Here is a 23,181-nt window from a genome sequence, read left to right on the forward strand (position 1 = left end):
GAGCATGTGCATAAAGTGCAGCACAGATTCATCTCATCTACAACTCCACAGCACTGGTCACTACTGAGCATGTGCATAAAGTGCAGCACAGATTCATCTCATCTACAACTCCACAGCACTGGTCACTACTGAGCATGTACATAAAGGGCAGCACAGATTCATCTCATCTACAACTCCACAGCACTGGTCACTACTGAGCATGTGCATAAAGGGCAGCACAGATTCATCTCATCTACGACTCCACAGCACTGGTCACTACTGAGCATGTGCATAAAGTGCAGCACAGATTCATCTCATCTACAACTCCACAGCACTGGTCACTACTGAGCATGTACATAAAGTGCAGCACAGATTCATCTCATCTACAACTCCACAGCACTGGTCACTACTGAGCATGTGCATAAAGAGCAGCACAGATTCATCTCATCTACAACTCCACAGCACTGGTCACTACTGAGCATGTACATAAAGTGCAGCACAGATTCATCTCATCTACAACTCCACAGCACTGGTCACTACTGAGCATGTGCATAAAGTGCAGCACAGATTCATCTCATCTACAACTCCACAGCACTGGTCACTACTGAGCATGTGCATAAAGAGCAGTACAGATTCATCTCATCTACAACTCCACAGCACTGGTCACTACTGAGCATGTGCATAAAGTGCAGCACAGATTCATCTCATCTACAACCCCACAGCACTGGTCACTACTGAGCATGTACAGAAAGTGCAGCACAGATTCATCTCATCTACGACTCCACAGCACTGGTCACTACTGAGCATGTGCATAAAGAGCAGCACAGATTCATCTCATCTACAACTCCATAACACTGGTCACTACTGAGCATGTGCATAAAGGGCAGCACAGATTCATCTCATCTACAACCCCACAACACTGGTCACTACTGAGCATGTGCATAAAGTGCAGCACAGATTCATCTCGTCTACAACTCCACAGCACTGGTCACTACTGAGCATGTGCATAAAGTGCAGCACAGATTCATCTCATCTACAACTCCACAGCACTGGTCACTACTGAGCATGTACATAAAGTGCAGCACAGATTCATCTCATCTACAACTCCACAGCACTGGTCACTACTGACATGTACAAAAAGAGCAGCACAGGTTCATCTCATCTACAACTCCACAGCACTGGTCACTACTGAGCATGTACATAAAGTGCAGCACAGATTCATCTCATCTACAACTCCACAGCACTGGTCGCTACTGACAAGTACAAAAAGAGCAGCACAGATTCATCTCATCTACAACCCCACAGCACTGGTCACTACTGAGCATGTACATAAAGTGCAGCACAGGTTCATCTCATCTACAACTCCACAGCACTGGTCACTACTGAGCATATGCATAAAGGGCAGCACAGATTCATCTCCTCTACGACCCCACAGTACTGGTCACTACTGAGCATGTGCATAAAGAGCAGCACAGATTCATCTCATCTACAACCCCACAGCACTGGTCACTACTGAGCATGTGCATAAAGGGCAGCACAGATTCATCTCATCTACAGCTCCACAGCACTGGTCACTACTGAGCATGTACATAAAGTGCAGCACAGATTCATCTCATCTACGACCCCACAGCACTGGTCACTACTGAGCATGTGCATAAAGTGCAGCACAGATTCATCTCAACTAAAAGCAGAGATCCCTAGATCAGGAATAGAACAGACATTTATAGGACATTTCATAACTTTCCCAAATTCTTATGAAAACATTTACAGCACATCCTGCATTGTACTACTGTACCCAACGTATTATACATTTTAGGAGTCGGACTCGGTCCATGTTATATCGACTCCACCAAGATGGACTCGAACTCCACAGCCCTAGTTACAGGGTCACCCATGTGGGACAGAAATGCTGCATATTCTATGTACAGAACGGCACACAGAAATTCTGCAGCAGCAGCAGCTGTGGAGAAGTCATGAACAAGCACAAGCCCCATGCCACAGAATATTTGTGTGGATTTCTTAAAATTCACAGTATGTCAATTTTCTACTGCAAATTTTACCCCATTTAACGTGAAAATTGAAGTGAATTACACAGCAAGTCTACAATTCACGTGAAAGAAACTACCACATATGGATCTGGTCCGATGTTACCAGCCATGTCACTTGATGCCTTGACCGCTGGTTGTGATGCAGCAAGTCTCAGGTCTGGCCTCATCCTCTAGTAGTCAAGAGACTGACAGCATCAGTGTGGATGCAGAAAATGCTGGCAATCACTGACTATAATGTAACTGATAGCATTATAGTTAATGATAGTAAGTGTTGCTTTTTATTTTTGTAAGGGGAAGATTTCATCAGAATATAACCTATTGTTTAAATCACGTATTTTTAGTAAGTTTTTTTTAATACCCATATCACAATCTAGAAGAAACTGGGTCTGAGCAGAAAAAGTAAATTAATGTGCATGCAAAATGTAATTGCATATGAACACATGACCTTTACACAGAGAAAACCAAAAGCAAAACACAAAACAAATATCCTGGAATAAAAAAGTAAAAAAATATATTGCAAAAATTGCATGAAGGTAGTAATAATAGTAATAATAAGGGTATTTAGCTAACATAATTTTGATCAAAATAATGTAGAAGCCATCCCGCCACGTCACGGCAACCCTTGTGGGACAGTCCTAACTCTTGTATTTAAAACCTTTCCACTTGTCAAGTGACGTAAATGTGAACAAGGACAGAGGGACTGAACCACCAGCAATAGTATAGGCCAGACAGGATGGATTTTCCAACTCAGAAACAGGGCGGTCACACCCTTATATGCACAGAATGCACAATGAAACAAATAAGAAACTGGGTCTGAGCAGAAAAAGTAAATTAATGTGCATGCAAAATGTAATTGCATATGAACACATGACCTTTACACAGAGAAAACCAAAAGCAAAACACAAAACAAATTTTGCATGCACATTAATTTACTTTTTCTGCTCAGACCCAGTTTCTTATTTGTTTCATTGTGCATTCTGTGCATATTACTACCTTCATGCAATTTTTGCCATATCACAATCTGTATTACAAATAACAAAAAAAGAACTCTTGCAATTCTCACACTGGCCATTAGGGCTTTTTTAGACTCCAACTTCCTGTTGTTTCAGGAAGCAGCAGGTATACATTAGCCACAATGAACAGATCCCAACCCTATTTTTTGCATTGAAGCATCTACTGAGCGTGTGAAAGGTCATTCTGAAAAGGAGAGGGAACAGATCCTGTGTAATATCAGACATTGTAACCTTCCCTTTGCTGATAAGGAAACTGCTGTAGACTCTTCCTGGATGGAAAATTTGTAGGAGTCTAAAAAGCCCAAATAGCAACTGTGTAATTTGCAAAACAACTAATTTAAGGTTTTCTCTAACCCCTTAACAAAAGCACATACACTACCGTTCAAAAGTTTAGGGTCACTTAGAAAAGCCGGATTACTTACCGGTAATGCTCTTTTAATGAGTCCACGACAGCACCCACTGGAGGTATCGGATCCGCCCATTTGGAACAGGAAACCCTACAGGAAAGATAAAAGGGGCGGTCCGCCTTTCCTCCTCAGTTTTACGTTTCAGAGTACCAGAAGGACCGCCAAGGATTAGGCAATGTTCTCTTATTTTAACATCTTTCTTATCCATTATTTGGTAATACTTTAACTATTGATATCTTTTTAGGGGGGGAAGTGAACGGGTGCTGTCGTGGACTCATTAAAAGAGCATTACCGGTAAGTAATCCGGCTTTTTACTCTTCGCCACGACAGCACCCACTGGAGAGATTCCAGAGACCATCACCTGGGTGGGACCACCGTGCCAAGGATAGTCCTGCCAAAGCTTAAGTCAGAGGTTGATGAAAGATCAAGTCTGTAGTGGTTATAGAAGGTAGAAGGGGATGACCAAACTGCCGCCTTACATATAGTTTCAATCGGAACATCTCCCTTTTCCGCCCAAGAGGTTGCCATTGCCCTGGTGGAATGCGCCCTGATGTTCCCTGGAGGATCTTCGTTTTTTGCGGAGTAGGCTAAACGAATGGCCTCTCTGATCCACCGGGAAATGGTGCTCTTCGTGACTCCATACCCCTTCTTACAGCCCTGAAATGAAACAAATAGGGCCCTACTCTGCCTCCAACTGTTGGACCTCTCAATACATTTTAGAACAGTTCTTTTGACGTCCAGAGTATGGAACCTCTGCTCTTCCGGAGTAGAGGGATTTTTATAGAAGGTTGGGAGGAGTATCTCCTGAGATCTATGATATTTTGTTGCCACTTTTGGCAGGTAGGCAGGGTCTGGTTTTAATACCAATCTGTCTTGGTATTCTTGAAAAAAAGGTGGATCTATTGACAAGGCCTGAATATCACCCACTCTTCTAGCTGAGGTTAGTGATACTAAGAGGGCCATTTTAAGTGCTAAGTATTTGAAGGGTATTGTGTCGATCGGCTCAAAGGGGTCTACCGTTAGGGCGTCTAAGACCAGATTTAGATCCCATGTAGGGACGGAGGGTATGTGGATTGGAGTTATTCGTTCACATGCTGTAATAAAACGAGTTATCCATTTGTTGCCTGCTATATTATGGCCATATAGTGCTCCTAATGCCGATATTTGTACTCTCAGTGTATTTACTGCTAAGCCTAAGTCTTTCCCCTTCTGCAGAAATTCCAAGATTGGGATTATCGGAACTTCTGTTGTATGAGGTACTGTATGGAATTGAAGAAATTTTTTCCATATTCTAATGTAAATCTGGGTCGTGGACTGTTTTCTACTTTGTAGTAGTGTAGCAATTAAGGACTCCGAGAATCCTCTTGTCCTCAATAACTGCCTCTCAAATTCCACGCCGTCAAGTGCAAGCTGAGCACTTGAGGGTGGAAAAAGGGGCCTTGGGAGAGTAGATTGGCAGTCGGAAGGACCCAAGGATCTGTTATCGACATAATCTGCAGCCACGAAAACCACGGTCTTTTTGGCCAGAACGGTGCTATTAAGATTATTCTTGCTTTGTCGTCTCTGATCTTCCGAATTACTTGAGGTAGGAGGATCAATGGAGGGAACGCATACGCTAGGTTGAAATTCCATGGAACTAGAAAGGCGTCCAGTATGTTTGGGTGATCTGACGGAGATAGGGAGGCAAAGGTTTTTATCTGCCTGTTCTCCCTTGTGGCAAAAAGATCCACCTCGGGTTGTCCCCATGCGGCTACTATGTCCCTGAAGACCTTCCGATTGAGGCACCACTCTCCTTGTCGTAGAGTGTGACGGCTTAGGAAGTCTGCCTTTTGATTGCTCTCGCCTCTTATATGAAGGGCCGAGAGGGACAAAAAATAGTTTTCTGCTAAGTTTAAAATTTTTGCCGCTGAAGACATCAGAGTCTCTGATCGAGTTCCTCCTTGTCTGTTTATATATGCCACTGTGGTGGTATTGTCCGACAGGATCCTTACATGCTTCTGTTGGAGCTGCGGAAGGAAGTTGTATAGAGCATAGAACACTGCAGTCAGTTCTTTTAAATTAGATGAGTAATCACATTCCTCTTTACTCCACCTTCCCTGATAAAACCCATTCTCCATGTGGGCTCCCCAGCCCTGGGGACTGGCATCGGTGGTTACAATACAGGATGGAACTATAACCCATGGGACTCCTGAACATAAATGGTCATCGTCTAACCACCACTCTAGGGAAGTCAAGACTTTTTGTGACAGGGTTATTTTGCTCTGTAAACGACCACTATGTCGCTTATCCTCCTGGAGGATCTGGTGTTGTAGTGTACGGACATGGTACTGGGCCCACCGGACTGCCGGGGTGCAAGAATTTAGTGATCCTAATAGTGACATTGCTCCTCTTAAGGATACACGTGGTTTATCTATAGCTGCTTGTATTTTTTGTTTTGTGAGGATGATTTTTACCTGGGGTAGTAGACATCTCTGGGTCAAGGAATCTAGTTGAAATCCTAGAAATGTCTGGAGAGATTGCGGATCGAGTCTGGACTTTTGGATATTGATGATCCAGCCAAGGCTCTGAAAAGAGGAGACTGCGTCAGTCACGCGTTCAGTACATTGTTTGACTGAATTCCCAATTACTAGGAAGTCGTCTAGATATGGTACAATTAGTGTGTCCTTTTGGCGAAGGTAGGCCATCACTTCTGCCATCACCTTGGTAAATATTCTTGGTGCCGTGGAAAGCCCGAAGGGCATGGCCGCGTATTGGAAATGACGAATCCTGCCCTCGACTTCCACTGCGACTCTTAGGTATTTCTGGAATCTGTTGTGTATAGGGAGATGATAATAAGCATCTTTTAAATCAATCCCTGCCATTACGCAATTTGGGAAAAGAAGCTTTATAGTGGATCTAATCGATTCCATTTTGAACTTATAATTTTTTATAAATGAATTTAGCTTCTTTAAATTAATAATGGTTCTAAATGTACCGTCTGGTTTAGACACCAAAAACAGGGGAGAGTAAAAGCCTCTACCCTGTTGTTCCTCAGGGACGTCAACTAAAACTTTTTTAGCTAGCAGGACTCGAATCTCGTCTTCGAGAGCCTTTTGCTGAAGTGAGGAATTAAGGCGAGTTATAACAAAGAACTCATAGGGGATTCGAAGGAATTCAATCTTTATTCCTTCCTTGATTATATTCAAAATCCATGGGTTTAACGTAATTTGTTCCCATTTGGTAAAAAAAAATTTTAATCTGCCCCCAACCGGTGGGTCTAAACTTTTAATTTTTTTCTCTCCTATATGTTGGCCCTCTGAAGATGGTACCCTTCTGCTTTTCGTCTTTCGTGGCCCATCTCGTTCTGTCCAATTGTCTTCTTCTCCCGAATGGCCGTTTTTTAAAGGTTTTCCTATAAAACGGAATGGGAGAATCACTGAAGGCCTTTTTTCTTTCTTTTGCCTTGGCGAGAATTTCGTCTAAGGCTTTTCCGAAGAGGAACTCACCCTCGCATGGGGTTGCACTAATTTTGGATTTTGATTGTGCATCCCCTTTCCAGCTTTTTATCCAAAGCGCGCGTCTGGCGTTATTCACCAGGGCTGCCGACCTTGCTGCAAGTCTTAGGGTGTCCGCTGAAGCGTCTGCCATAAAGGCAGCTGCCCCTTTTATCAACGGGATGGCTGCACGCAGTTTCTCCCTTGACACTCTTTGCTCAATCTGCTGGTCTAATTGATCTAGCCATACCAGCATTGACCTAGCAGTACATGTGCTGGCTATTGCGGGTTTGAATACCCCGGTGGTGGACTCCCAGGACCTTTTGAGCGAGGATTCAGCCTTTCGGTCCAATGGGTCTGCTAACAATCCTGCGTCCTCGACCGGGATCGAGGTTTGTTTGGAAGTGGAGGATATGACAGCGTCCACCTTTGGTATTTTAGACCATTTTAATAGATCTTCATCAGTGAAAGGGTACTTCCGTTTTGAAGCGGATGGGAGAAAACCCCTCTGGTCGTGTTTTTCCCATTCCCTTTTGATGAGATCTTTAATTGCCGGTATTACTGGAAATGATCTCCTCTTTTTTTCTGCCAATCCCGCAAACATAATGTCCTGCGCGGTCTGGGCTCCCCTTTCCTCTTCACACCCCATAGTATTCCTAACCGCTTTTACCAGGTTATCTACGCTGTCCAGAGGAAAACATGCGCGTCCTTCCGCCTCCGAGGATGATGATGAGGACGTGGATGCGGAGCCTGAGTTTAACCCCTGTTCTTCCTCTGACTCTGAACTGACAATAACCTGTTTTCTATGCCTGGACTCTGCGGGAGTGCTGGCGCGGTTGATGGCTTGTATTTCCTCCCTAATTATGGCTCGGATATCCTGAGAAGATATCGTCGGCCCCTGCCTGGTCTCTTTCATGCATTGTTTGCAGAGTTTTTTGGGGTAGGAGTCAGGGAGAGGCTCTGAACATAATGCACATTCTTTATGTTTTGTTTTTCCTTTTTTCTTTGACTGAAACGGGAGGTCAAAGGTAAAGAGAGGGGGGAGGGGGGGGGGGGGGGGAGGAGAGGAGGTTAGCTTAATAGGTAGAGCATATGCTTTGCACACTCACCCAGTGAAGCTTAATACCGGTTCAGATGGCTGAGACGGTTTGGATCGGGTTTCTGCTGCCTCGCTCCTGCGGGCAGTCTCCGTCCTGGCGCTGCGGTCCCTGGTGGAGTTGCCCCCAGCTGAATCCCCTGCTGGGGTTTGCGACTCTGCGGGGGACGACATGTTCCAATGTTGCAGCGCTGCAGCGCTGTTTTATCTGTATCGTTGCCCCGGAAGTCGCCCTGTCACAGGGCGCATGCGCCGCGTCATCGCCATCTTACCCCGGAAGTTCAACCATTACTTCCGGGGTATGGGAGCGTCGGGCGCCGGCCTGCTCCCGCGCCACCGCTATTAACACACGCGGCTCGCGCGCACATGGCCTCACCATCCACGCTATACCCCCACCGATGGGAATGGGGGGGGGGGGGGAATCTCCCGGATGCCAGACCGGCGCGCTCCCTGGTAAGACCGGGCGGCCCTCCCCGGACCCGGCCATTACCACTATGCCACCAGACGAGGGGGGAGCCGTCAAACGGAGTCTCCCCCGACGCTGCCTCCGGACCGCAGCCCCTGCCGTTCCCGAAGAGACCGCACAGGCGGATGCATGGCCCAGGTAAGATCCTGCAGGATCCTGCTCCATTTGGAACAGGAAACCAAAACTGAGGAGGAAAGGCGGACCGCCCCTTTTATCTTTCCTGTAGGGTTTCCTGTTCCAAATGGGCGGATCCGATACCTCCAGTGGGTGCTGTCGTGGCGAAGAGTAAAATTTCCTTATGTTTGAAAGAAAAGCACAGTTTTTTTTCTAATGAAGCTAACATTAAATGATTCAGAAATACACTCTATACATTGTCAATTTGGTAAATGACTATTCTAGCTGCAAACATCTGGTTTGTAATGCAATATCTTCATAGGTGTGTAGAGGCCATTTCCAACAACCATCACTCCAGTGTTCTTATGGTACTTTGTGTTTGCTAACTGTGTAAAGGGCCTTTTACACATAGCAATATCGCTAAAGCGCCACTGATTTTGTGACGCAACAGCGATATCGCTAGCGATCTCGCTACATGTGACACTTACCTCCGACCGACCGGCCCGCCCGCCCGCCCGCCCGCCCGCTGGTTATCGCTGATCGCGCGAGATCGGCCAGGTCCATTTCTCATCGCCAGCTTCCTGCTGGCGCCAACGAGCAACGCATGGACGCGAGCGGAAGACGTCATCAGAGCTGCATGTGACAGGTAATTAACGACCGCTGCTGCATTGCTGGTGAGATCTGCCTGTTTGGCAGCTCACTAGCGACCATTTAGCGATGCACCAACGATCCTGACCGGGTCGTATCGTTGTCGGGATCGCTGGTGCATCGCTAAATGTAACGGGACCTATAGAAGGCTAAAGGATGGTTAGAAAAGCCTTGAAAACCCTTGTGCAAGTATGATAGCACAGCCGAAAACAGTTTGGCTGATTAGAGAAGCTATAAACCTGACCTTCCTTTGAGCTAGTTGAGAATCTGGAGCATTAAATTTGTTGGTTCCATTAAACTCTCAAAATGGCCAGAAAAAAAGAACTTTCATGTGAAACGCGAAAGTCTATTCTTGTTCTTAGAAATGAAGGCTATTCCATGTGAGAAATTGCCAAGAAACTGAAGATTTCCTACAGCGGTGTGTACTACTCCCTTCAGAGGAGAGCACAAACCGGCTCTAACCAGAGTAGAAAGAGAAGTGGGAGGCCGCGCTGCACAACTGAGCAATAAGACAAGTACATTAGAGTCTGTAGTTTGAGAAATCGACACCTCACAGGTCCTCAACTGGCAGCTTCATTAAATAGTACACGCAAAACGCCAATTTCATCCTACAACAGGACAATGACCCAAAGCACACCTCCAAATTATGCAAGAACTACTTAGTTTGTGAGAAAGCTAATCTAATATCTAGATATCTAAGTCATATGTAGCGTAAGTATGTCACTTTTTAATACTACAACACCTCTCAGGTACCAGTAGTCCCCCCACACCCTTTGACTTACCGATTGATCTGTAGTCAGTGGGGTGTAACCAGTCATAAGGAAATGCAGACGTGGCGTGGGGATGAGAGATGCAATTAGACCAATCAAATCATTGTTCATATAGCCGGGGTAGCGGAGGGTTGTAGTACTGGCGGACATTATGGTGGATACCTGTAAAACACAAACATTACAAATCTCGGTCTCACAAGCTAGATGGATCCGTTCCTGTCAAACTTATGGGATTGGCCCATCTATTCCAATAGCTTCCCATGAACGATAATAAAGCAGCACATACACACGGCTTACTCGGTTGTGTCTTGATGTTCTGGACTGTGTTACATTAGGCTTACCAGAGCCTCGTTCTCTTGAATGTGCAGGGACAGTGCACTGGTAAGGCTATAAGACTCTGTACACATTTTGCATATCAGTCTTAAAGGGGACGTCCAGGAATAAGATGCGTTTAATTCATTAATAAGCACATGTCACTTAATGAATTTGGTGCATCTTATCAGTGGCATGCACCTTGCCAGAAATGTTACTCCAGTCCAGGAGTGGAGTAACTTTTGTCACGTAAGAAATTATGCCACAGACCAGCTCTGCCAATTTTGGAGGACCTACTCAAAACTGCTGTGAAAACGTCAAAGGTAGAAAAAAAATGTTTGAGCAAGGGTTGCAGAAAAATGATGCGACTTTTCAAGGTGTTTCACATCAGTCTTCTGGAGTAAACGTTTTGATGAATCAGGGCCATTGTTTAATGGATGCCTTTGTAGACCATGGATGATAGATGTCCTTGTATGACTTAGATCACTGGCCTCCGCTAAACACCTAGGAAAGTTATGTTACTGTCCATATGTGCAAAGGTATCAAGGAGTCTAGTCAGAAAACTGCTCCGCATAGGAGCAGAACAAGCCACAGCCCCTGTCAAGAGTCTAATGACCAATGTGTATGTGGGCTGATCTCTAACCTGCAGCCTCCTACAGGGTTATTTGAGAAGCTCTGACCTGCAGCCTACTCCAGTGTCATATTTAAGGGGCTCTATCCTGCGGCCTCCTCCATAGAGATGATTCTCCAGCAGGACTGTGACAGTAGCCAGTGTCAGTTCTAGTAGAATAACAAATTTCACATCTGCTCTGACACATCACGCAACAGATATTAGCTCTGATACATCTAACATCAGAGATCCCGATATAGAGACTGTTCTCCAGAGGTACTGTGACATTAGTCAGTGGTATTTCTCACCGCACAATCAGTAGCACGCACTAATGCACTTTAATACATGGCAATACTTGGATATTCCTTTCCTGTAGCAACAAATGGAAGCTGCCAAACAGAAGACTGGGGAGGTAACGAAGTGCAGGCGCCAGTGCATTATATTCCTTTCTGATGAAAAGATTTTTAGGTCTAAAAAAAGAGTGACAAGTCTGGACAAAAAAGATCACGAGTTCATGAAAAAAAGACAACTGAAATGTAAAGCAGCAGGGGGAGTGGAATTGGTATGGAATAGTTTACCCAAGACTTTGGCAGTGCATTTTGTAGGTCTGACACAGTTTACTTTCACACATTGGTCGGGCTTGGTTTACTTTAGCACTTATCACTAATTTAGTTACACTGTACTAATACAACTGCCATGCTAATGCAAGAACACTAGGACATTTTGGTTTAAACTTGAGAAAATCAGAAAAATAAATGAGCTTCACATCATGCAATATTTGCTGTTTTTTGTGCTGCGTGTTTGCACGTATTTATTTCTATCTATGGGTGAAAAAAATGCTGCAAAAACGCTGAAAGAAGTGACATGCTGCAGTTTTCAAAAAAGCAGCAGATTTCTAATTAAGTCAGGAAAGAAAAAGGTGTGTGCGCATGAGATTTCTGAAATCTCATAGCCTTTGCTGGACTGTAAAAACAGCTTTAAATTTGCAACGCAGGGAAAAAGCATCAAAGATGAAACGTGTGAACATAGAGTAAAGGTAAAAAAACAAAACATTTTATAAACATCTGAAAAGACAAAAGTAATCCGTCCCTAGGTAGCGGATATTGATGTTGAAAGAAAACGCTGAAGGAGCGATATACTCACCAACTGGTTTATTTGAGAAAAGGATGGATTCTGTATGTGCAGTCTGTCTGTAGCAATTCTGTTCAATGCCGTGTTATCTAAGACCACCTATAAAGTAAATAAAAATGTATGTGAAGACCCCAATACATGTAAATGCAGGACCTAGAATCACACCAGCTATGGAAAATTATATTAATCTGCTGCACAAGTAGCATTTAGGTAACTCTCCAAGCACAAGAGACACTGTATCATGGCTACAGTAATGGCCAAAGTAGGTGGAGCATGACAGACAGATCCCATCTTTACAGTTCTCCAAAATTTATGTTCTGCCATTTTAACTCCTTAACGACCACCGATACGCCTTATAACGGCGGCAGTTAACGGCCTTATTCCTCAGCGCTGCTTCTTAACGGCGTTGACAAATAAGTGCTTTGGAAAATCTCCGGGGTCTTGGCTACCGGGGTAGCTGAGACCCCAGAGAACATGATTTGGGTCAGTTTTTACGGTCCCCTGCCGCAAAATCGCCGTTAGTCACTGAATGACAGCGATCACAAAGAAAAAAAAAAAAAAAAAAAAAAGACCGATTTTGCATTCATCTCTCTCTCCAACATGATCTAGCATACCAGAGAGAGAAATGAGGTCTCATGAGCTCCCCCGCTACCTTTGCCATCCCCGGATCCTCCTGCTCCTTCCCCCGGCCCTCAACGTCATCTTCCTGGAAGAAAATGGTGTGTGCCCGCTGAGGTCTGCTGACCAGCAGCCAGCAACATTAGGAGATTTTTCCTATTGGTTCATTTTGACCAATGATATACCCTATAACAATGATCAAAATAAAAAAAAATAAAAAATAAAAAAGGAGTAAATCAAACCCCCCTTTATCACCCCCTTAGTTAGATAAAAGCAATAAGATTAAAAAATTAGAATTTTTTCCATTCTTTGCAGTTAGAGTTGAAGTTAGGGTTGGCATTAGGGGTGTGTTGAGTTCAAAAAGTCAAACAGTGGTTCCTCCCTTCTGAGCTCTGCCATGCGCCCAAACAGTGGCTTTCCCCCCCCACATACGGGGTATAGGTATACTCGGGAGAAATTGCACAACAAATTTTGTGGTCCATTTTCTCTTGATACCCTTGTGAAAATAGAAAAAATGTGTGGGTCTACATTAGATCTTTTGTGAAAATAGTTAAATGTTAATTTTTTTCTTCCACATTGCTTTAGCCCCTTAATGACCGTCAATGCGTCTTTTTACTGACCTGAGATATAAGAGAATATCATCTCCGTACAGGAGACAATCCAGCAGCTGTGGACTGTATACTACAGCTGACATCTTGCTGCATCAGCCACGATCAGCGTTTGCACCGTCCATATCTGTTTATCCCCTTAGATGCTGCTGTCAATAGTGACTACATCATATAAATGGTTAACAGAGTGTGGGGGCTTCCTCTTTATCCCCATCGGCATCCTGAGATCATGATTGTGTGCTCCTGATGTTTGCCATGGCAATTCACGGCCGAATAGTGGCCTTAGAGTCTGCCGGGTATACCGGCCTGTTCAGAGGTTGGCTACATTTAGGTGGTAAAAATACACTTTTTCATTCCTGTCATGCTACTTTGCATTAATTCTTGAAAATCACCTGAAGGGTAAATAAACTACCTGACAGCAGTTTTGAATATGTCGGGGGTGCTGTTTTTAAAATAGTATCACATTTGGAGGTTTTCCCAATATATAGGTCCCCCAAAAGTCACTTCAAACCTGAATAGGTCCCTCAAAAACACAAATTTTGTAAATTTCCTTGAAAAAAATGAAAAATGACTGCTACATTTTTAAGCCTCTAAAAATGCAAACAAAATAAATGAGCATTTTACAAATGGTGCTGATGTAAAGCAGACATGAGGGAAATGTTATTTATTAATGTTTTTCTGTGGTAGGACTATCTGGATTAAAGGGATTATCATTCAAAGATTGAAAATTGCTATATTTTTTTTTTTTTACATTTTTCTCAAATTTCTGATATTTTTTGCAAATAAAACACAAAACATAGCGACCTAAATTTACCATTAGCATAAATTATAATGTGCCATGAAAAAACAGTCTCAAAATCACTGGGATTTGTTGAAGCATTCCAGAGTTATAAAAAATGTGGCCCAGTCACTAAGGCCTCTTTCACACATCCATCTGTCACCATCAGTCAAAATCCGCTGTTTTGCAAAAAAAAAAAAAAAAAAACGGATCCGCCATCTTGGCGGATCAGTTTTATTTCCCATTGACTTGCATTATCGGCGGATCTTTTCCAGGCACGGGTTCCTTTAAAATTCAACCTTACAAGGATCCGTCAACACAACGGTCCGGTGAAACCTGTTTCTTTCAATCCGCCTACGGATCAGTTTTCTGCCATTTTAGCGGATTTCGACTGAGCTGAAAAACGGATGCGTGAAACAGGCCTAAGGGGTTAGCTCTCATGAAGCACCTGAAGGGTTAATAAACTTCTTGAATGTGGTTTTGCGCACCTTGAGGGGTGCAGTTTTTAGAATGGTGTCATTTTTGGGTATTTTCTGTCATATAGACCCCCTGAACGCACTTCAAATGTGAGGTGGTCCCTAAAAAAAATGGTTTTGGAAATTTTGCTGGAAAAAAGAGAAATCGCTGGTCAACTTTTAACCCTTATAACTTTCTAATAAAAATTATGTTTCCAAAATGGTGCTGATGTAAAGTAGACATGTGGGAAATGTTATTTAGTAACTATTTTGTGTCACATATTTCTCTGATTTAAGGGCACAAAAATTAAGTTTGAAAATTGATAAATTTTCGAAATTTCAGATAAATTTCCATTTTTTTTTTAAATAAACGCAAGTTATATCAAAGAAATTGTACCACTAACATGAAGTACAATATGTCACGAAAAAACGATTTCAAGTGTGACACGTTGAAGCGTTACAACCTCATAAAGTGACTGACAGTGGTCAGAATTGTAAAAATTGTCCTAAGGGGTGAAAGGGTTGTTGCACAGCTTCATTTTCGGCAGCACCCTGTGACCCTTCCTCACATTTGGCAATAGTGCTCCTGAAGACTACCAGTTCAGATCTGCAGGATGGTTGCACCGCTGTGCTGAACTGTGGTTTCTTAGATGATGCTGCTGCATTCGAGAAGTGCAGGGACACTAAGGCTGTGTGCCCACGTAGAGTTTTTTAAAGCATTTTTGATGCGTTTTTCGGGGTCAAACCGCGTCAAAAATGCTTAAAAGAAGCATCCCATTCATTTAAATGCATTTAGGCCTTTTTGTGCCAATGGATGCGTTTTTTACCGCTAAGGAAACGCTTAGCGGTAAAAAACGCAGCATGTTCATTAATTTCCGCTTAGGTCCGCGTTTTTGGCTATTTCCAATAGTCCAAAAGACGTACGGAAAAAAACGCGCGTTTTCTGGGAAGGAGAACCCGTTTCCTGAGCGTTTAAAAAAGGCTACGTGGCACATAGCTTAAAGCCGCGCAAATTGGGTGCACCAGCAATCCAGAGAGCTTTAGATCAGTCCTTACAAGCTCCATTAAAAAAAGCATGCAAACGCTGCACATACTAATCCACACTGTTAGGACTACAGTGGTGGCCAGTAGCCTACACAATAAGTATTAAACAAGACAATAAAATATCCCTTCGTTTTTGAGAACAAAGAAAATTTGTAACTATTAGTGATCTGCGGACGATCCCTTTAACTCATGCACTAAACATAACACGGTGTATCAGTTTTGGCTGGAAAGTAACCACAGAGACATGGCCGCTTACCACACAATCGGCATTTTGTGTCAGCCTCTTCAGAGTCAGGAGGGAATTGTAGGGCTGAACAACAACGTCACTCATCTCATCCTGGTTTGGGAAGACAGAGTAAGTCTGAACCAACTTCTTGGGATACCTGCAATATACAAAAACAGAGGGTGGGTCCTAGGAATATTAGGCATACAGAGCTCTGTCTGACTCAAAACACCTTAGGTGGGTACAAGGATTACATTTTCTTAATATATGAAAACTTAAAGGGAACCGGTCACCAGGAAAACGCAGCTCCATCTGCAGGCACCGTGTTATAGAGGAGGGTGAGCTGAGAAGATTGATGTATAGTTTTGTGAGAACAGACTCAGTATAACCTGTAATTTAATCCTCTGCTCTTTTAGGGATTCTCTGTCCAGTAGGCGGTCCTATCAGTGACTGACAGCTTTATCTGTATAAGAGGGAACACAGGGCTAGCTGTCAGACACTGATAGGACCGCCCACTAGACAGAGAATCCATGAAAGAGCAGAGGATTAAATTATTAAATTACAGGTTATACGGAGTGTGATCTCACAAAACTATATATAAATCTGCTTTGCCCCTCCTGCTCTATAACATGGTGCCTGCAGATTGGACTGTGTTTTCCTGATGACAGGTGCCCTTTAAAAGAACAACGTAACAAGTCTTTATATCAGATAGTCATACGCTGTCAGATCTTATTTTTCCACAAATATACCAACACCTACCTGTCATTTAGTCTCTCCAATAGGTAAGATCCTAAACCAGAACCGGTGCCACCAGCGATCGAATGGCAAAGGACGAATCCCTGTTAGAAAGACAAAACAGGTCCACTATGTATACATTAATTAGCCACTATAGAAAAACAACTAAATCCTAACTACAGCACCTGCGACTTTCTATTGTTTGCCAACTGCTTTCATGACTACTTACCTCCAAGCTATCACTGCCATCAGCTTCCCTATCAATAATGTCAAATATATCTTCATGGATTTTCTCACCCTGAAAAAGCAGTAAAATTCATTTTATTACTTACACGCATAGGGCAGGAGCTCCGGATCTCTAACGAGTGACACTGAAGTGTATCAACGTCAATATGACACCAATACAGTTAAACTTGGCGGTAGACAAAGGAGACACAGGCTCTGTTCCCTAGAACTCACCTTCTTGTAGGCAAGCTGTCAGCATCCCAACACAGAAAATGACGTCACAGCATTGTGCCACCTGTGCCAATCCACTCCCGCTTACAAAGGCTTTGGATATTTGGATGTTGAGGGACAAACTCTGATGAGCATAAACTTTACTTTTTTGTAGGGGGCGACACCACTGATGGTGGTGGTTGTGCCATTACTGAGACGCAATCCAGAGGAATTATCATAGACGGTTCTAACATTACTAGAGGGGGAACTCAGGCGGCATTATTACTTGGAGAGGAAATAATTACTTAAGCCACAGAATTAAGGATAGAAGCAGGATGTGGAGTGTGTGCTGGTTGGGAATAGATGAGAATGTGCTGGAAATGTGGTAAGTAAAATGTGTGGTCTTACAAATTCTGCAGACAAAAGTTGTCTGCGTGGTCTGGGCCACACAGAAAAAGACAAGAAAAGTGAACGACCCCAATCAGAAAGAACATCAGCTGTAACTTACTGGACTGTGTATAACTGTACTTTAATTTCTCATATTATTGGCAGGACTGGTATCTACCAATGTATGGTCACTGTATGGTGGTAATACTGTTTTTTCTTGAATCTGATCTAATCTAAAGTGGTATATCTATAGAGGAATTCTTGGCAATATTGGTCTTCATATATTATGCTTGTTTCATAGAATTATTTACTCACTGTGTAGTGGTATTAATAGTGGTCTTGGTGTGGCGGTATTATTTTGGCCTAGTATGACTGGTAATAATGGTCTTTGTATAGTGTTCTCTTCAGAACAATATGTAGGTGATATCTAGTTCTGGAATCGCAGCAACAGAGTTTAACATCTAATGTATGTATGTATATAATTGTAATGTATATATCATAGGTACATAATTTTATTATAAGAGGTGAGGGAGGTGCATGGGGACACACACCACTTGGGGGCCTGATCTTTTGAGACCTTTGCAATGCCCCTGCTTATATGAATGCACAATGCAGAAAAAAGTCAGAGATGCTGTAATATTACCGCATATAACCCCTAGTAATATAAGTGGTGCCATGAAAAAGTGCCAAGAAAAGGAACTGTCCACGTGACACAGTCACTTGTCCTTCACAACACAGGAAAGACGTCAGCAGACTTTCCATACAATGAACCTTTGTGGCAGTGTATGTACAGGAGAATACAGGCCCTGTTTCCCCAGACTATGGAAACCATCTGTACACAGTCATCACATATGTAAAGACTATAATCTTCTTTGTCACTAGATGGAATGAGTATGATGGTGTAGAAACGGAGGAAAGATTGGAGACAGTACAGAAGACATGATGCATGACGAAAGCTGAAGATGTTATCACTTTGAGAAAACGCTAATCATGTAAAAAACTGGCCTTTAGGACAAGGACACACAGCGGCGTCCACAAACTATACCCCTGCTATGGCAAAAGTTGCAGGACGTGGCCATTACGTTTTAACCGCAACTCAGCCATTAGCCACCACATCGGGGCAGTTTTCGGTTCTCGCTACGCGAGGCTCTACCCCTTGTGACATTACAGACCGCAACCCACAGAGCCTTACTGCACACTCACCTGTGAAAATCCGCTAGCCCAGTTGTTTCCAGCGCCTCCGCCATGTTCGGAAAGGTAGATGTTCTCGGGGTTATAGAGGTTGGCATATGGTGAGTTTAAGATGGAGTGAATAACTCTGGGCTCCAGATCCAGCAGCACGGCTCGAGGGATATAGTGCTCATCATCGGCCTAGAACATGGGACGTTCAACGTAAGTCAATGTCACCTATGACCATTCTGCTGGCACATAGAAATAACCCCTCATAGAAGTAATGCTTGCTATCTGCACCCAGGGGACCAATATTCATGGGGCTTAATATCAGGCCACCAGCCCAATATCATATCATGTATGGGATCTCATTAGTCTCAAAGTTCAGGCCTGAAAAGTGGACAATACTAAAGATTAATGATCACCAACCACCTAAAACTGTGTCCTACAAAATGAACTGTCAGACTAATGGCCATATTGTATTCTCAGATGCTAAAAATGTAGAAGAGTAAACTCAATTTGGCAATTAATATTAAATCAGTCCAACCACTTGTGGAAACCATTGCAAAATAAAAGGTTCATATAAGGATGAGGGTCTCTGCTTGTAATTTATTTTTTTATGGTATAGGCTATAAATTGTAGCGGTGGCTTTCTCTGTAGCTCATCTATCTGAGAACTATATATGGTCATAAAATATTTATGTGCCAGTCATATCAGATATACAAGGACAACAGTATTCAGACAAACTCCAAGATGACCCAACATCTGTGATATCAGTATCTTTGTTAAAAAAAAAAAAAAAAAAAAAGTCAAACCACACTTTACACTGTGACGGCATTCTTCTGCCAGAGACTAAATGGTCTTTTTATGATGGAGTTATTAAAAGGATGCCGGTAGATATTAGAGCCTATGGTAGGCATCAACACAGTGCAAGTGGCTGGGTGTATATGCCTAAATAGCAGAACACAGTATACGAGGGCATGCTCAAAGACGAAAACGGACAAGACATTGTTATAAAAAAAATTAAGAATGATCTTTTCACTATGTGTGGTCTAGTTTCAGCAGTACTGTATTGTCTTTGGAGGGGAACAAGGTCTGATTCACAGGTTTATGTTTAAACACATATGTGAAAAAAATGGACCAGGTGTCGTCAGTGTTTTGGATCAGTGTGTCATGCGTGGGTCCATTTTTACCATTAGTATTTTTCATGGATGGATAAAGAAAGAAATTACAAAGCTTCTCCTGTACTTCACAATGGTGAATATGTAAATACATCCTGGCCGCTGAATTCACCAGGGCTGTGGAGTCGGTAAGCCAAACCTGCGACTCCGACTCCTCAATTTCCCTTACACCGACTCCGACTCCACGACTCCTCAGACATTTAATCATTTTTATGATCCAATAATCAAGATATTTAGATAGAACAGAATATATATTGGTGTACTACCCGGTTTTCATTCTTTTTGGTACAGATACGATATGGATAGACAGATATGGATAAATGGATAGATAGAGCAGATTTCTAATCTGCTTTTGCTATTGAAAACATTATCTATGAGCTCAAAAACCTTTCAGGTGATGCGGTTTTTTAAAAAGATGATCAGCTTTTGCAGCGGAAAAACGTATCCTCAAAAAACACAGGAAAAACGCTGTGTGTGAATGTAGCCTTAGATCAGGAATAGAACAGCCATTTATAGGATATTTCATAACTTTCCCAAACTCCTATTAAAAAATATTCAGCACATCCTGCATTGAATTACTGTACCCAATTTATTATATATTTTAGGAGTCGGAGTCGGTCCATTTTATACCGACTCCAACTCCGACTCCACGAAAATGAGCACCGACTCCGACTCCACGACTCCGACTCCACAGCCCTGGAATTCACACACAACCACCGCCCTGGCATTAACTCTCTACACTCCATCCATATCGGCCCCTCGCTCCTTTCCTCTCCTATGTATAGCACTCATGCTGTTTTCACATTGCTAAATTGCACAGATCCAGTCAGTCCCACCATTCAACATAAGAGACGCTCTCACAAATCACTTAACCATCTGCTCACTCTTTCTATCCTCCTTCTCCTAGTCGCAGGAGACATTGCTCCCAACCCTGGTCCCCCATGTTATAGAAAGTCAAACCCCCCCCGACTGCTACACTTAGAAACCCCTCTAATCTGATTAATATTCCCTGCATGCCATCTGTCTCTCTTAATTGTGCACTTTGGAATTCTCGCTCAGTGTGTAACAAACTCTCCTTCATTCATGACTTCTTCCTTTCTAATTCTCTTAACCTCCTGGCTCTTCCTGAAACCCAGTAGTCAGACACTACCGCTGCTGCTGCTCTTTCATACGGGGGACTACACTTCTCTCATACCCCAAGATCAGACAATAGAGCAGGTGAAGGCGTTGGTCTGCTCCTATCACCAAAATGTACCTTTCAGGTTATCCCTGAACTACCCTCACTAGTCTTCCCTTCTTTTGAAGTCCATGCCATCAGACTCTACACCCCCTTCTCCATGCGAGTGGTGGTGGTATATCGCCCTCCCGGCCCCTCCCATCAGTTCCTGGATAATTTTGCCACTTGGCTTCCACATTTTCTCTCCTGTGACATCCCTACCCTCATCATGGGAGATTTCAACATCCCCATTGCTCTTCCCCTCTCCCCATCTGCTACTCACCTTTTATCTCTAACCTCCTCGTTTGGCCTTTTGCAGCTTACTAATTCTCCAACGCATGAAGATGGAAACTCCCTCGACTTGGTCTTCTCTCAGCTTTGTGTAGTGGATGATTTCGCAAACTCCCCTCTCCCGCTCTCTGACCACAATCTTCTTTCATTCTCTATCAAGAAATGCCAGGCTGCTCAGGTCACCCCCACTGTCCATACTTATAGAGACATACAGGCCATTAACACCCAGAAACTTGTGAAGAACTTGCAGTCTTCATGGTCCCCTATCTCCTCCCTCTCATGTCCTGATGCTGCACTGAAGCATAAGGCTATGTGCACACGCTGCGGTTTTTGCTGCAGTTCCGCTGCGGTTTTGGCCCTTTACCATGTTAGCCTATGGGTTTTCAAAACCGCAGTGCTCACGCTGCGGTTTTTTCCACACGGTTTTGCTGCGGGTTTTTTTCCGCAGCATGTCAATTATTTCTGCGGATTCTGCTGCGGTTTCACACCTTTAACATAGTAGAGGTGTGAAACCGCAGGCCAAAACGCAGCAAAACCGCAGGTCACTTTACCTGCGGTTTTACCTGCGTTTCCGCGCGGAAAAAACCGCAGCGGAATCCGCAAAGTGTGCACATAGCCTTACAATGAAACACTGCAAAGTGCCCTGGATGAATTTGCACCCGCTATAAATAGAACACCACAAAAACAGACGGCGACAACCCTGGCACATCCTGCAAACACGTTTCCTGCAGCGGTGCTCCAGGAGCGCCGAACGTCTGTGGAGAAAATCCAATCTACAAGAGGATTTCATCCATTATAAGTTTATGCTTAGAACATACAACACTGCCCTTCACCTCTCAAAACAAACCTATTTCAACACCCTCATCACCTCACTGTCCAATAACCCGAAACGTCTCTTTGACACTTTTCATTCTCTACTCAACCCAAGAGTACAGGCCCCAACCACGGAGCTCCGAGCTGACCAATTACTTCAAAGAAAAAATTTACCAGATTCGACATGAAATTATCTCCCAATCACCGCATACCATGCACTGTCCTCCCTCCCCCACTGCATCTAGCTCACTCTCTGATTTTGAACCAGTCAGAGAAGTAAGCAGGCTCCTTGCATCTTCTCGCCCAACCACTTGCACCAGTGACCCATTTCCGTCACATCTCCTCCAGTCCCTTTCCCCTGCTGTCACCCCTCACCTAACTAAAATATTTAACCTCTCTCTCTCTTCTGGTATCTTTCCCTCCTCATTTAAGCATGCCATCATACATCCACTACTTAAGAAACTATCTCTCGACCAAAACTGTGCCGCTAACTATAGACCAGTCTCTAATCTCCCCTTCATCTCTAAACTCCTGGAACGCCTGGTCCACTCCCGTCTTATCCGCTATCTCTTTGATAACTCTTCTCGACCCTCTCCAATCCGGTTTCCGCTCTTTACACTCTACTGAAACTGCCCTCACTAAAGTCTCTAATGATCTACTAACAGCTAAATCAAATGGTCATTACTCCATGCTAATTCTCTTGGATCTCTTTGCAGCATTCGACACTGTGGATCATCAGCTCCTCCTCACTATGCTCCGTTCCATTGGCCTCAAGGACACCATTCTCTCCTGGTTCTCCTCCTATCTCTCTGACAGCTCCTTTACTGTATCTTTTGCTGGTTCCTCCTCCTCTCACCTTCCCCTAACTGTTGGGTTTCCTCAATGATCGGTTCTAGGCCCCCTCCTCTTCTACTTGTACACTGCCCCGATTGGTCAAACAATCAGTAGATTTGGTTTCCAGTACCATCTCTATGCTGACGACACCCAATTATACGCTTCTTCTCCTGACATCACGCCAGCCTTTCTAGAAAACACCGGCGATTGTCTAAACGCTGTGTCTAACATCATGTCCTCACTATATCTGAAACTGAACCTGTCAAAGCCTGAACTCCTTGTGTTTCCTCCTGCTACTAATGTACCTATACCGGACATTGCCATTT

General features: G+C 43.6%; 1 protein-coding gene across 1 annotated transcript in view; it reads right to left on the reverse strand.

Moving 5' to 3' along the window:
• TUBG1 (tubulin gamma 1) overlaps window positions 1–23,181 on the reverse strand; it is a 40,623-nt gene that overhangs the window by 9,511 nt on the left and 7,931 nt on the right. The window contains exons 3-8 of the mRNA XM_073572315.1: window positions 18,554–18,721; window positions 16,758–16,826; window positions 16,553–16,632; window positions 15,827–15,953; window positions 12,080–12,166; window positions 10,027–10,176 (exon numbers count right to left, since the gene is read on the reverse strand). Of these exons, the coding sequence (XP_073428416.1) occupies window positions 10,027–10,176; window positions 12,080–12,166; window positions 15,827–15,953; window positions 16,553–16,632; window positions 16,758–16,826; window positions 18,554–18,721 (681 nt within the window). The remainder of the gene's footprint in view (window positions 1–10,026; window positions 10,177–12,079; window positions 12,167–15,826; window positions 15,954–16,552; window positions 16,633–16,757; window positions 16,827–18,553; window positions 18,722–23,181) is intronic.

This window comes from Dendrobates tinctorius, unplaced genomic scaffold (genome assembly GCF_039654945.1).
Source record: "Dendrobates tinctorius isolate UK_male_01 unplaced genomic scaffold, ASM3965494v1 ptg000032l, whole genome shotgun sequence".
NCBI classification, from domain to species: domain Eukaryota; kingdom Metazoa; phylum Chordata; class Amphibia; order Anura; family Dendrobatidae; genus Dendrobates; species Dendrobates tinctorius.